Source organism: Sander lucioperca, chromosome 7, assembly GCF_008315115.2.
Source record: "Sander lucioperca isolate FBNREF2018 chromosome 7, SLUC_FBN_1.2, whole genome shotgun sequence".
NCBI classification, from domain to species: domain Eukaryota; kingdom Metazoa; phylum Chordata; class Actinopteri; order Perciformes; family Percidae; genus Sander; species Sander lucioperca.
This window is the reverse complement of record NC_050179.1, coordinates 42,631,445-42,646,812: the sequence shown is the minus strand read 5'-3', so window position 1 is coordinate 42,646,812 and position 15,368 is coordinate 42,631,445. Positions and strand designations below refer to the sequence as shown.

Sequence of the window (15,368 nt, the reverse complement as noted above, 5' to 3'; positions counted from 1 at the left end):
TTGATCCCACCAAGTAGGTCATCGAAGCATTGACGGCAATGCTGCTGCCAGTTCTGCCATTGTTTATCTTCTTCTTCTTCTTCTAGTCCGTAGAAAGAGCAGCGTCTGTAGCATTTGCTCATTTGCGCCACCTCTGTTCAGGAAAAGACTGCAACTAGTGTCGCGAGCACCAGCGCGGGTATAAATAGTCACGGTGATCCCATGACGTCACATTTGCACGCGCCAGCTGGGCTGCGTCTAGTGTATAAGACCCATTAGTCACCCGTTTTTTTCACAGAAGCGGATTACTCCAATTCTCCACACTTCTTCTGTGATTTCACCAGGAAACCGCGCTTTCAGGCTGTCGACATCGACACCCGAGAAGAAAATCAAAGATTGACTATTAAGCGCAAGAGGCGTCACTAAGTTTAGTTTTTGTTGTCCAACGTGGAACTTAAAACTGTTTATTCTTTGGTTGGGGGTTTGCTGGGAGAGAATTGTTTTGGTGTTGAGGGAAAAGACTCACTTGCTAGACGATCTGAAGAGAAAACGCAAAAGTGGCGTTGCGTTCTCACTTTTTATTCCACGTTTAGACGAGCGTTCTGGGGGGGAAATCCACGTGCATATGGTGACGCAAAAGTGGGTGTGCGCACACGGCACACACACAAACATGTGGCACACACAAACGTGGCGCACACACACACACTCGCACAGTGCGTTTTTACCCTTTAGACGGGAATGTGACGGTGGAGCGCGTTTTTAAGAGAGAAGACACACCAGCCCGATAATCGGGGGTCGGGCCGTCTGGCCTGGTCCGTGACTCGAGTCTGTTCGGTGTGTCCCGTGCCGTCGGCCGTCCGAGGAGCCGTCGGCCTTCATTTGGGCCGACCCGACATGTTCAGTCGGAGACAGGGCAGTCGGGACTCACCCGGAAATGGGGAGCGGATGAGCCGCTCAAAATCTGACAAATCTTTTAAACTGACCTTTGTCAATCTGAAATGAAGACCAATTCAGCAACTGCATGGCCTATTTCTCGCTTAAAATGTTTTCAGAAACACGTTTCGGTGAACTATTTTAGTACAATATGAGATCGTATTCAGCTGCCGGTTTTCATTTTCTGGGAAATAATCAGACTGTTAATGGAAACAATACAGAGCAGCGCCACCTGCTGGTATGGAGACGTATTACGTTTCGCGCACGCGCAGAGCGTACGCTCAAGTCGGCATCACCTCAGTGTGTTCTGAGGCATTATTTTGGACCTCGGGACCCGACTGATCAGTCCGACTGTTTTTTCTGCCGACGGTCGGCCCGTCTGGTTGGTGTGTCAGGGCCCTAAGATTTCCACTCTGGAGGGTGGTTTCACTCTTTTGCGTTTTTGAGCCCCAAAAAACGCTGTCGCCGTCTAAACGAAAGGCACATCTGCTAAAATATTTTTACGTTTTCACCCGCGAGCGTATTCGTGTAAACAGGGCCTTAGATATATTTTAGTTACTTTGTGTACTTCGTTATTTTTGTAAACAAAAAAATCGGGACTCTGTATCGGCAGATATTCAATATTTAAAAAATTTGAATATGATCGGGGGGCCAACAAAGCTGATCGGGACATCCCTACTGCACATACTCGCACACCTTTTTAATGTTCAGGTTTCAGAATCAAGTTAAACTAAACAATGCTTGTTTGTTCTCTGTCCCTGCAGCTGAAGGAGCTGGAGGAAGAGTGGGTGAAGCTGCCTTCATCTCCTCCCAAGCAGACCAGGTTCTTGCGCTCACAGCAGGACTTGAAGGCCAAGTTTGAACAGCAACAAGCCCACGCTGGAGACCAGTCTGATGGTAGGTTTAACTAGGTAGCAAACTGCTAACCGATTTTATAAATGCAAACTTTTCTTTTCTTTGATGTTGTAGAGTCGCTGTCAGTCGAGTGCCATCTCTTTTTCATGTTCTTCTTTCAGGAGAGGATGAGGAGGAAACAGTGGCAGCAGTGGATCCTTATGAACTACTGGAAGCCGTGGAGATTCTGTCCAAGATGCCCAAAGACTTCTACGACAAAATAGTACGTGTTTCTAACTATTAGGAGTGGGTGAAAAAACTGAAAATCGTATGCATCGTGATTCTTTTGCGAGGATTTTTAAAATGGATTCTTCTCCCTAGACACTGTTTTTTTTATTTATCTATTTTTACCAATAATTCACCCAAATATTTCCTGTTTATTCAATAAACATCCTTTCCGTTTCCAGCAAAACGGACCCAAAGCAATTCATGCAGAGCCTACATGTTATGTACTTCTTTACCCCTTGTGTTGTCTTCCTGCGGCCATAGACTTGTTGTCCTTCCTGGTCAAAATGTGAATCTGGTGAACTTTTTTTGGCGTTTTTGTCGCTTTTTTCAATGTTTTTTTTTTTTTTTTTATAAATATAAGAGTTATTAGAATTTAAATGACATTATATCCCTAATTTTTACGTTTCAAAAAAGCAGAAATTATGAATTACTTTGACTACTAGTTTAAGATCAGAGGATGTTGAGTGAATCACAGACTGGTTTTTGTCAAAGTTAAGTCAGGATACTGTTTTTAAACTATTTATTTTTAGGGTTAGGGCTTTTTCAAATGCTAAAAATTTGAATGAAGCACCCAAAGTTCAATGGAAGTTATCATTAATTTCACCTGGGAAGAACATAGTACAGGGTACATCCATGCATCCAACTTATTTTTGGGCAATTTGGTTGAATATTTCTGATTATAAAAAAACTTAAAAATGAAATAAATGCCAGACTGACATGTTATGTGCATTCTTCTTAGAAATCAATCAGTTTTTAGAAATGTCTCATATATATTGTCTAAGTGTATTTTTCAACTTTTGTTTTGGAAAAGAATCGCCATACTCAGTACTATCGAATCGCAATAATAATGATAATCGCAATACAAATCGAATAGGCACCCACGTATCGTGAAAGAATCAAATCGGGACAAAGCGTATCGTGCCAGTCCTAACGTAGACTCAAAAATCCTTTCAAAACCTGAGGTCTCTCTGTGTTGTGGCCAAGTTTCATTTTGGATAGCCTCTTAAAGTATCCAAAGACAAAATTCTGAGTGACTCTTTATTTTTATTATTTTTTTATTTTTTTTTGGGCTTTTCTGCCTTTAATTTTTGACAGGACAGCTAGGTGAGAGAGGGGGGAAGACATGCAGGAAATTTGTCACAGGTGGGATTCGAACCCTGGACCTCTGCGTCGAGGCATAAACCTCTCAGTATATGTGCGCCTGCTCTACCACTGAGTCAACCCGGCCACCACTGAAACACTCTTAACTGGAATATATTATTTTTTGTAATTAAGCTTTTCTATGTGATGGAACACTACATGTTGAAGTATGTGTCCTTGCTCTCTCTGTTTCTGCAGGAAGCTAAAAAGTGGCAGGAGAGGAAAGAAGCTCTGGAGGCTATAGAGGCTCTGACAAAGAACCCCAAACTAGAGAATGGAGACTATGGAGACCTTGTCAGAGCTCTGAAGAAGGTAAAGACTGAAGTACTTGTCATGTTTTCAGTTGGGCGGTCTTCTCTGGAATTAGGTTAAAGAGCAATTACCGTATTGGTCCGAATATAAGAAGTTTTTTTTTTTTTTTTTCTCCTGGAAATATGTCTGAATCAATGGGGTCGTCTTATATTTTGGTCTAGACTTTCAGCTGTTGAAGTCGCAGAGGCTGGTTTCAGAACGTAATGGACGTCACCTGTTTCAACAGCCAATAGAGAAGTCAGCTGGTAAAGTCACAAAGCGTTGGAACAAAGCCGTGACTCAGAGAAATAAAATGTGCCGATTCATCACTGGAAGTGTAACTGTAGCAAGCATCTCACTATCACTAACGTTATCCACATTCATATTTAGATGCAACAAATGATAATCCAGCTACAAAAAAGCCTAAAAGTCGGAAGTTAGAACGGAAGTACAAGGAGGCGTTGTCCTGGAGATGAAACACCGTCTAAAAATGCAAACAGCCAGAGAAAATCTTAACGTGGTCCTCAAAGCGGCCGCTTCCAAGAGATTGACAGGAGAGTGCGCGATTAAGTGACCGAAAAACGGAATGATGGGATGCCCATTACCAGAGCAGTCATTCAGCTGAAGGCCTTGGAAATAGTTACCGTTAATTTAAATGGGACACTTTCATCTAAAAAGATATTGAAAATATTATTTGATCTAAAGATGTTAAAAACAACAGCCTACCTTGTTTTATTCAATGTGTTTTTTATTTAGAATTCTTTTCAAATAAAATGATTTTCTTTATAAAACAGGATTTGGTCTTCAAAAAGTATTTTTTTTTTTTTTTTTGCAAAAATGAGTCTTGAAAGAGGGCAGGTCATCTTATAGGGTGGTAATCAGGGTGGTCTTAGTTTCGGGCCAATACGGTACCAGGGATCTAACAAGACTTGGGTTTAGGGCGATCTGGTGACTCTACATACTTACTGGTTTTATGTTTCAGGTGGTGGGAAAAGATGCCAATGTGATGCTGGTGACGGTGGCAGCTAAATGTCTGGCTGCACTGGCCTCTGGGCTCAGGAAGAAGTTTGGAACATATGCAGGACAAGTAAGTTGAAGGAATGTCTTTATGTTCTAACAGCAATGTTGTTACTTTTTGTGTGTAACGTTTTGAGTGTCTCAAAACGTTGTGGCACTTAGCACCGAAAAGAGTGGGGTTGTTTTCATTTCTGTGAAGCTGTCCGGTATTATTGGCACATCAGCGCTGTCCGGTCCCACATGCTAGCCAGTGCTAGCCACAAAATTGCAATAGGATGTAGACGGCAGGGGCCAGATGCATAAAACTCAGTGTATTCACTACTAAAACTGTATAGACAGAAATGTGCATTATTTTCGTCAGATCCATAAAGACGCACGTATGCCCGATTCTGTTTTACATATCTCAACTAGGGCTGCACAATATAGTTTTTTTTTTTTTTTTTTTTTTTTTTTTTCTTCTCTCATTGTCATCGCGATATCAACTGGCGCAGTAAACGCATCTAGACTAAAGAAAAAGTCCTTGTTTTGTACAGATCATCGCAAAAATCGCTATAATCGTTCAATTTTTTTTTAATTTTAATGTTTTAATCAAAATAAGAATAATGATACAACAATGATCATTCCCTCCGAAATCGTCAATCCTATCGCAATCTCATTATTGGTCCAAAAAAAAAAAATTGCAATTATATATATTTTTTTCTCTCATATCGTGCAGCCCTAGTGTGTTGCTGATGTAACCGGTTAGGACTGGAAGTGGCGAGGAGGTCTTAAAATTTATGGAAAGGGTCTTAAAAAAGTCTTTTTAAAAGGTATTCCAATCCAACTACAGGATTACTACATATACCCTGGAGCTTTGAACTTAAAAATGAAATCATACGGGGCAGCCTCTAGCTCAACTGGTAGAGCGTGCGTCCCATGTAGGCTCAGTCCTTGGCGGCGGCCCGGGTTCAAATCCGACCCGAGACCCTTTGCTGCATGTCATCCTCTGCTCTCTCTCCCATTTTCCTGTCTTTCTTCAGCTGTTCTAAATAAAGGAAAAAGCCCTAAAAAATATATATCTTAAAAAAAAAAGAAAAGGGGTAATACCACATTCAGGACATGAATTCAGTCAGTCACCGACACAGATTTAACTGGTCCTGTGAAACAACAATTGAATGAGAGTACTATTCCATGTTTCAAACTCACTGATAACCGCTAAATTAAAACACTGTGTATTTAGGTGGTTCCCACTGTTCTGGAGAAGTTCAAGGAGAAGAAGCCTCAGGTTGTCCAGGCCCTGCAGGAGGCTATTGATGCCATCTTCCTCACCGTAAGTATAGTCCATAATTTGACTTTCTTGAATCATCCGATCAAAAGTTGAAGAGCAAAAGTAATGGAGGAACTAGCTACTGTGACGAAAACAAGCTTAGAGAAAAAGGCCAGAACACGTCAGCGATAATGCTCCTCGATCTCTTTCCACCACTGGGGTGTGGTGCTTCGTTTGGATGTGTAGCCCTGTTAAACAGGCCTGAACATTGGGCTGAAAATCTGTACTCCTTGTTATCTGTACTTCCCCTTTGACTATGTCCGGGATGTTTTTGCTTTGTTATTTTCAGTTTGTTTGTTTGTTCTGGTTGCTACTGCTGTGAATATGTTACATTCCATTATGTGAAAACTCTGAACAAAGCCTCTCTCATCTGTTTATAAGTGGTATCCTTGTTGCACTGTTTTCCTTCCTGAAGATGTATCTGCGTAAACCCACCTTGAACCAATCCTCCTTTCCTATGGAGCCTCTTTCCTATCTACTCTCACATCATCAAAGTGAATGGAGCGATTAGTTAGAAAATGTATATTTTCTATTTTCCCTTGAGTTTGACACATGTGCTTTAGAACATTGTAGTTGTGTTCATGTCCCACTCACCCACATTGATCATATTAGTTTCAGGCAATTTAGTCTAATGAAGAGAAAACTTCAGATTGGCCAAAAGACATTGACAACCTATATTGTACAGCTTAATAAAATAATTCAGTGGAAGGAGCATCTGATGCATATACATATGCATGCAGATATGAAGAAAACAGTCATACCCATGTACAAAGGATCCTAAGTTATGTTTGATATCACTTAGCCCTTACAACTAATTTTTGGACGTTATTTGACAACTTGTAATGTTGCATTGATTTCATATTTAATATGACTTCTTTTTTTCCAGACCACTCTTCAGAACCTGTCGGAGGACATCCTGGCTGTGATGGACAATAAGAATCCCTCCATTAAGCAGCAGGCCTCTCTGTTTCTGGCCCGCTCCTTCAGACACTGCACACAGGCAACGCTGCCCAAGAGCGTCCTCAAACCCTTCTGTGCTGCTCTCATCAAGGTACACACACCCTAGGTGGAAATATCTTAACAGTATTACTACCTTCACCTTTTTGGTACTGCTGTACATGACAATAAACAAATGTGTTGTTTGTTATAGCATGGCCACTCAATATCGGACTGAAATGAAAATAAAGTGCAGTGCGGAACTTTTGTCCACTTAAATAAAGTAATATCGATATAGACTAGGGAAACACTAATATGAATAACATGTGAGAGAGTGCATTGTTGCTCCCTGCAAGCACAACATACAGTACCGGGGGTATAACACATGACACAATAACTTAACATTGCTAAGTGCACTTGATTTCAGGCAGTTAATCAAAAAAAGGTTGAAAGTCACTTGGCTCCCATTCCAAATGTCATCTTTTAAAAGCCTACCTGTACCTTTTTCTCTTTAACCATTTCAGCAAGTGAATGACTCTGCTCCAGAGGTGCGTGACGCTGCCTTTGAAGCTTTGGGGACGGCCATGAAAGTGGTGGGAGAGAAAGCTGTGAACCCTTTCCTGTCTGATTTGGATAAACTCAAACTGGATAAGGTAAGGATCAGTAGCATTCAAACCAGGAGAACGCTCCCGCTTTTATTGTAGTTGACTGCTTACCACTGTCCTTTTCGTTTCTTATGGTGACAGATAAAGGAGTCAGCTGATAAAGTGGAGCTCGCTGGAGGGAAGAAGGGTGCAGGAGGAGGAGGGGAAAAGAAGCCAGCAGCTAAAGCTCCTCCCCCTGCTGAAGCTCCACCCAAATCCTCTGCCCCACCCAGAAAGACCCAAACTGGTGCTGCCAGCAAGGTATGCTAAGAGCAATGCCCATACAGAAAACTAAAATTAATCAAAAATAATTTGTCACCTGGTTCCACCTCAGTGTTATGAATAAGGGTGTCACGATTTCGATTTTAATTCGAAATTGACCGAAATAAAGTCACAATCTCGAACTTCGAATTAAAAAAATGGAATTGTCGATGCTGCCACGCCCTCATGTCACGTCCGACCGGCTTGCCAAGCGGAAAAAAACATGCACGTGTTGAAGTGCTGCGAGTGAACCTCCTCTAACTTAGCTACAGCCAGTCAAGAGATAGCATGGCAACTGCAGATGCAGGAGACCCATCGGCAGAACTTGAACCCCCTCCTCTTTCACTGAAGTCGCCTGAAGTGTGGAAGTATTTTGTTTGAGTTATGTTGACGACATTCACGTTGTTGACAAAAAAGCCACAGTTTGTAAGTTCTGCTATGTGCGTGTCAGGGTTCATACGTTTTGAAAAAACCCTGAAAAGTTATGGAATTTGAAAAATGCAAATTCCAGGCCTGGAAAGGTTTTGGAAAAATATAAGACCCAGAAAGTTTTGGAAAAGTCATGGCATTTCTTTTAACACAGCATAATAATATGTGATTAATTTAAAAAAAAAAAAAAATCGTTTCATAAATTTATTTTATCGTTGTCTTAACCTCACCGTTCTATTCGGGGTGTGATATTACAAATCCCACTATGAACCACATAAATTGTTATTCATTTTATTAAACCTCTGAGGGTAAACTTTAACACAGATTTTTATTCTTATTGTATAATGTTGACTGACATTTTCAGGAATACATAGTCATGGAAATTTTCACTAACTACACTTACGTTACGTTAGATAATGTTTCTTTACAGAGTTGTCTGTTGATTTGTGTTTGTCACCGTGTGCTCGTGGTGGAAGATGAATGTAAACAGAGTGGCGTGTCAGAAATGCAATGCGCTGTGACTAGTGTTGGCGAAGTTACTTTTAAAAAGTAGTGTTTGCTCGTTACTTCTTAAAAAAGTAATCTGTTACTTTACTTAGTTACCCCGTATGGAAAGTAACTTTTTACTTTACTCGTTACTTTTACGTTACTTTTAAAAGGAGGCGTCTCTGGCAGAGACTGAAGTTAATTATACAAAAACTTTCTTTGACCATAAAGCCAATCTCTGGTTTATCAGTGAAGTGTCTGAACTACACTGCAGACTGGATTCTCTACTCACAGAGTGACGGCTGATTCATTATGAACGAGTCCAGCGTGGGTTGAATGCACGTCGGCAGGTCATCGGCGTTACACGGTGTTGGTGTATGTATGTGTCTGTATTGACTTGTACCGGTCGCGCAGCCACGATGGTCCGTGCATTGTCGTAGACACATGCAGCCTCTTTTCTGGAAATGCGTGTCCGTGCAACCGACACAAGTCCACAGCGGTCCGCTGCGTGTATGTATGAGGCCATCTCCACCGCGTCCATCTGTGAGGTTGTCAGCTTTGTGTCTGCCTGGCTCAGAGCGCCGTCCAGCAAAAAGCCACGAAGCTTAAAACGCTCTCAAAAGTTAGCTTTGGCTGCTTCTCGCTTGCCATGATTGCTCTGCTACTAGCCTCTGTCACGTCCCGTGTGGAGCTTGTGAGCGCGCAGCTGAGAAGGCAGCGTCGCTGTCAAATCTGTCCCTGGGAAAAGTAACATTGCGCCGAATTGAAAAAGGAACTACTTTTCGTTACCAAATTTTCAGTAGTACACTACTTACACTACTTTTTAGAAAAGGTGTTTACGTTAACGCGTTACACCCACCACTGGCTGTGACGTAGGTCCCCTTCAAGGCCAGGCTGATGTTGGAAGTCCCTCTAGTGGACAGAATATGTAACAACAACCACATGCTTATAGTGGCATTTTCCAATGCATAAGCCTGAGTAGTGTATTATATATTTATAACAAGCTGCATTTGAGCATTAAATATTCAAATATTATTCGAATAATGGCATAGCAACCTGTGCTTTTTAAAAAAATAAATAATTGAGAATCGAACCGTGACTTTAGAATTGAAAATGTTATCGAATCGAGGATTTGGAGAATCGTGACACCCCTAGTTATGAATAGTATGACCTTTTAAAGAACTTGGTGGCTGCTCCTTCTTGTTCCAATACTCCCTGCAATATTTAAAATTGATGTGCAGTCAAAAAATGCCCACATTTTTGATGAACAACAGTGGTCAGTGTCAAGCTCACTGACGAATACATTGCATTTCCTGTGACTACTTAATAATAAAAGTCAAATTGTTTCACCAGTGCTTTTTATTATGAAGCTGCAGCAGTCGAGAATGTTTGGTTTGCAGTAACTTAATACAGTAGGTTTTCCGGGTTTGTCGCCACACACAAACAGTTCATAATACCTCAAATATATAAATATTGTAATACTTTTTAATCAGTGGGCCATTGACGCAATCACCCTTGTGTCACCTCATTCGTGAATAGTGACTTAACAGAAATGTTTTTAAATGGAAATCTTCGGGATTGCCACTGTAAGTGTCTCCAGTTGTACTTGACGGGTTTTGTGTTTCTTTTCTTTTCTCTTTTCTGCAGTCGTCAGCAGGTCCATCTAAGAAAGGCAAACCAACCTGTGCAGTTGCTGGAAAAACCAAGAAGACCCCTGAGAGTAAAGAATTCACAGAGACTGAACTCTCGGTAAGTCTGTGTGCATACATTTACCTTGCAGTTGAAGCTTTTGTCAAAATGTGGTCTCACTGTACCATGGGTGCATGCAGTATAGGTCCGAATATAAGGCCGGCTAAACGCTGCCTGCGTGGCGTCCGTGTGGCGTTTCTGTTGCGCGTCAGCTGCGTGGATTGATGTCTTTACACACCAGAAACGTGTCTGACGCGGCGCTGCTGCTAGCCTTGTCTATACACATGTATGTTTCCCATTGATAATATGAAATACCATGTTAAACATAAATATAGACTGATTTGATTACAGCAAAGACAACGTCGGCAGTATTGACGGCAAAATAGGCTACAGAATATTTCGTTCTGTATTGACAGGTGCAATATTAGAATTTATTATTATTTATTTATTTATTTTTAATTACATTTATATGTGCATTTATATCAAAACCTAGACACTTTCAAACATCAACATGTAATTTATTAATATGTATTCATGTCAAAATGACATATAAACATCTTTTCCTATTCTATTTTGCCTGGAAACACTTCAAACACGCTTGCGTGTCGCGTGAAAAATAGGCGTCGGTTCTGTTTCTGGCATGCGCGCGTTTTTTCCGGCACGTCTCGAGACGTGCATGTCACGCAGGCAGTGTGTAAGCTCTAACCTGTTAACATGGGAGCCGAAATATAAACGGATACGCCACGCAGCGGACACGCTCACGCGACGCAGCCAGTGTGTAGCCGGCCTAAGACAACCGTCAGCCCCTTTTCTATCATCTATTAAAACGTTTTAATTATTACGTTATGACGTTATTAGCAGTGCACTCACTGTAAATGCAAACGTCGGCTTCTGACTCGTAACGTTAGCTGTTAACTGTAACGTTAACATTAAACAGGCTAATGTTAGCTAAACGTAACAAGCTAACAAACACTTAACAACAAGGTTAATTAACAAAGTCGCTAGCAAGCTTACCAACTTGGGTTGAATTCCCGTTGCAGCTGCTGCTGTTGTGAGTCAAGGTCTGGCTCTGCGTTTTTCTGGTGTTTGCTAACTTTATGTCACAGTTAAAAAAATTGCAGCAGTAAGTTATACCACCTCGGGACGCCGTTGTACATCACTCTGACAGTCGATACTCGCGGTGACCGGACCGGTGTCTGATCGACTTGTGCGCAGAAATTCGAACATTTATGTTGTCAAGGAGGTTTAATAAGAACTACACACACTGCTACACATAACTTGCAGTCAGTTAACACTTGGTGTAGTGGAGCCTTTGCGATTAATTAACCGTGACGTTTTAAAGCGTGGTTAATAGTGATATCAGTTAACCGCTGCATCTCTAGTTTACTCAAGATGTTAGTCCAAGGGGATATAGTCATCCTTTAAACATTTTCTCTCACAAAAGTGAAATACCAGCTAACTGAATTGTTAAATGCCATGTTTTATGCATGAAGCTACACTAGACCACTCACTGTGGGTATGTGCATGCTTGTGCCAGGCGTTACCCGGTGTTTCCAGTGTTACAAGGTGGTCGGGTATTACATTACCTTATTCTGTAAAATGCAATGCGTTTTTTTGCAATTGCCTATTTGGCAATATTTATAATTTTAAACCCAAGATGTCACAAGTGTATTAACCAGTGGGAAAATGTGCTCACCTTGGCATATAATGCATGGTTGTATTTGACTTCCAGCCTTTTAGAGGCTTACTTATAGTATAAACAGAGGTCAGCATTTTTTTTGTCACTGTTCACTTTTCATCTAGTGCTATGAGTACCTTTATAAATGTCTTTGTTGCTAACAAGCTGAATCTGAAATCCTAGGTGGTTTCAAATATGAAGTCAAAGTCGTTGTTGTCGCTCTTAAAATGTAGGTCTAAAACCACAACTATACCAAGGTTTCTCATGTGTGTTTAACTTTTTAGCACTTTAGCTTGTCAAAGCAGGAAAATCATAGGTGGAATTAGTATTAATGATGGCTGAATGCCATTTAGGTGAGCTAAAGGGCTCTATTATGCATGCTCGTTAGGGTTGGGTATCGTTTGGGTTTTTCCCAATACCGGTCCTAAAACGATACTTTTGAAATAGTGTTTATTGCTAAGGCCATATGGTCAAATTTAAATGAATTTTTTTTTTTTTTCTTATGACAAATTTATTTCACCAGTCAATTGCAGTTAAGACAAAAGGGTATTTTACAATACCATTGAATGCACCACAAGCATTCTTTTCTACCATTAGGTCTAGGGGTGGGAATCACCAGAGGCCTCACGATACGATATCATCACGATACTTATGTCACGATACGATATTATTGCGATTTTAAACATATTGCAATATTCTGCGATATATTGCAATTTATTACCTTTATTCCAACTTCAAATTTTTCCCAATTTTCAAATGATGTCCCCGAAAGAAAACTTTGTCAACATTTGTTTTATCTAAAAAGATACATTTCTCTGTATGTTCATCTCACTTCAATTTTATTGCTGCAAAATGGGATTGTCAAGCAGACAAACCGATCAACACATATCATAAAAGATTGATACTTGGCGTGTGTGTATCGATACAGTATTGCCGTGGAAAATATTGCGATACTATGCTGTATCGAATATTAACAAAATTAAATAAAAACGGACAAAACACCCTTCAACCATGTTGAGTGTTGGCATTGCATAGTTTGTCCACCAGAGGGCGCTCTACAACGTACAACCCTGTTGGCAACAATCAGATTTTTTTGTTATTGTCTTTTTGTTCAAAGGACTTTAAGTTTCATATCTTAAGTTTGTATTTTTATACACTTTATTTATCAGAACTTTTATATATTTTGATGTTCCTCCGTTCTGTTGAGACAATAAAACAAACAAGTTTATTTTTAAACTGCATTATCATATTATTTTAGTGAGGACTCATAAATAACTACAAATTACTATATATATATATATATAATTTTTTTATTTTTTTTTTATTTTAATTTTTTTATTTTAATCTATCTCGGCCGATATATCAGATTTTTAATCAAATATTTGTATCGGTACCGGCCTTAAAAATCCTTTATCGGTCGGGCTCTTTCTCTGATTACTTAAAGTGTCTGTGTGTGTTGTCAGATTGAGGTGTGTGAGGAGCGGGCAGCAGGTGTACTTCCTGCCTCCTGTGTACAGCTGCTGGACTCAGCCAACTGGAAGGAGAGACTGGCTAGTATGGAGGAGTTCCAGAGGGTAAAGTTTTTTTTTTTTTTTTTTTTTTCTTCCTTGGTGGTTCATTCATGACCAACTATTTAATACATTTTTATGTTTGCATAACAAATATGGTGCCTGTCATGCACCAGCAATCGTCCTCACAAGACAGAAATTGATGTCCTTGGTTCTAGAGCTGCAACGATTAATCGATTGAATGAATAGTCGATTGACAGAAAAATTAATCTGCAACGATTTTGATAATCCATAAACTGTTTATTTCCCAAGCACAAATGCCAAATGTTCTCTGGCTACAGCATCTCAAATGTGATGCTTTACTTTCTTTACTTGTCATATGACAGTAAACTGAATATCTTTTGGGTTTTAGACTTTTGGTCGAAATAAAACGAAAATTTGAATGCATCACCATGTACTGTCAGATATTGTAATAGGCATAGCTAAAGTGTTTGAGAAAATAATTGGCATATCAATTAATAATGAAAATAATCAGGTCATGTATGTATACATGTTTGATGAAACACATTGATTGAACCCATAGCAGTAATCTGTTTTCTGTGTGAAATATTAAAAACTCTACATTGCATATTGAAGTCTGTTGGAGCCATGGAAACGGCTGATGTGTTGTACAATAATATGCAGGATTATTAATGTATGGATTCATGTGTGCTTCTAGGCTGTGGAGACCATGGATAAGGTGGAGATGCCCTGCCAGGCCTTAGTCAGGATGTTGGCCAAGAAACCGGGCTGGAAGGAGACCAACTTCCAGGTAACCATCTCTGTTACAGTAGCTTAAGGTTGGGACTGATTGACAGCCAGTTTTCTGAAGCAATGTGGCAGCAGCTGCTTGGCCTTGGAATGTAATAATTGCCTCCAGTAAAATAATTGCTGGGTTGGACTTTCACCCCTTAATTGTGAGGGAGCATGTTTTTAGTAAAGAGAGAAGCAGTACAGCTGATCAGCTGTCCGATGTGTCTCTGGGGAAATACAAATTCCAAACCATGAGAAGTTGTGCAGTCCAAAAAACAAGTTACAGTTACAAGCGAAGCAGTGCGTTTTATTTTTGTCTCTTTATATTTCCCCCATCAATAACATGTTTGTCAAACATTGCACCTATTATACTTTTTTCTGCATAATTCTGTTTGTATTAGTTTATAATCTCAAAAAATTCTAAAAAATAAATGTATCTAACATCAAACTATAATAGCCTTAAATGCTGACTAAATAGAAATGATGATTCAAATCATTCGAATGTGTTTATTGCTGAAAGACAGACTCTCTTCCTCTCCCAGAATATAACATTATCCATGACACAGGTTAAAAAGGTAAAGAACAGATCATGAAGTGAAAAATGTGAATGAAAAAAAGTTGTTTATTGCTTATCAGACGGTTTAACACAGATCTACTATTTTGAACTAGATGGTGAATTGGAAAAAGTAAAACTTAAGAGTAATACACTTGAAGTTGTTCTTTTTAGTTGGTCCACTTTTATATTAAACCGCGGTGAAGGTTTGATGCAATATCAGATCAGCTGTATCGTCCAATCACTAACCGATTATGGTCTGAAGCGGAATGGGCTTCCAACCATGCTGCATCCGTAACAAACATTCCACATATAAAAAAGAGAAGGGTAAGTCAGCTACAGGGAACTAGAAACATATCTATGAACATAATAAAACTGCAAAACTGGAAAATAGTAAATAAAAAACAAACCAACAGAGTTTTATTTTTACGTACCGATTTCATCTTCTTTTGATCTGCTGCCATTTTTTTATTTTTTATTATTAAAGTGGGGATAAAAGAGTTTAAATCCATTTACTCGACAACGTGGAACTCTAAACCTGCTCCCTGATGGCAGTAGCTGGTACTCACCAAGTCAACTTTGTCAATTCTGCAATATGTGTCTC

At 39.8% G+C, this 15,368-nt stretch overlaps 1 protein-coding gene and 1 long non-coding RNA gene across 7 annotated transcripts in view; one reads left to right on the top strand and one right to left on the bottom strand.

Moving 5' to 3' along the window:
- Positions 1 to 15,368, top strand: part of ckap5 (cytoskeleton associated protein 5) — a 50,827-nt gene that overhangs the window by 6,529 nt on the left and 28,930 nt on the right. For all 6 annotated transcript variants that reach the window (XM_036002686.1, XM_036002685.1, XM_031297832.2 and 3 more), the window contains 11 exons: positions 1,677 to 1,809; positions 1,929 to 2,029; positions 3,373 to 3,486; positions 4,448 to 4,552; positions 5,702 to 5,791; positions 6,675 to 6,839; positions 7,249 to 7,377; positions 7,471 to 7,629; positions 10,192 to 10,293; positions 13,375 to 13,485; positions 14,138 to 14,230. In XM_036002686.1, coding sequence (XP_035858579.1) covers positions 1,677 to 1,809; positions 1,929 to 2,029; positions 3,373 to 3,486; positions 4,448 to 4,552; positions 5,702 to 5,791; positions 6,675 to 6,839; positions 7,249 to 7,377; positions 7,471 to 7,629; positions 10,192 to 10,293; positions 13,375 to 13,485; positions 14,138 to 14,230 — 1,302 coding nt within the window. The remainder of the gene's footprint in view (positions 1 to 1,676; positions 1,810 to 1,928; positions 2,030 to 3,372; positions 3,487 to 4,447; positions 4,553 to 5,701; positions 5,792 to 6,674; positions 6,840 to 7,248; positions 7,378 to 7,470; positions 7,630 to 10,191; positions 10,294 to 13,374; positions 13,486 to 14,137; positions 14,231 to 15,368) is intronic.
- Positions 2,270 to 12,201, bottom strand: LOC118495380. The gene is made up of 3 exons (XR_004897759.1): positions 12,189 to 12,201; positions 8,753 to 8,761; positions 2,270 to 2,326 (listed from the first exon to the last, which is right to left on the bottom strand). It is a non-coding gene; the product is annotated as an uncharacterized LOC118495380 (long non-coding RNA).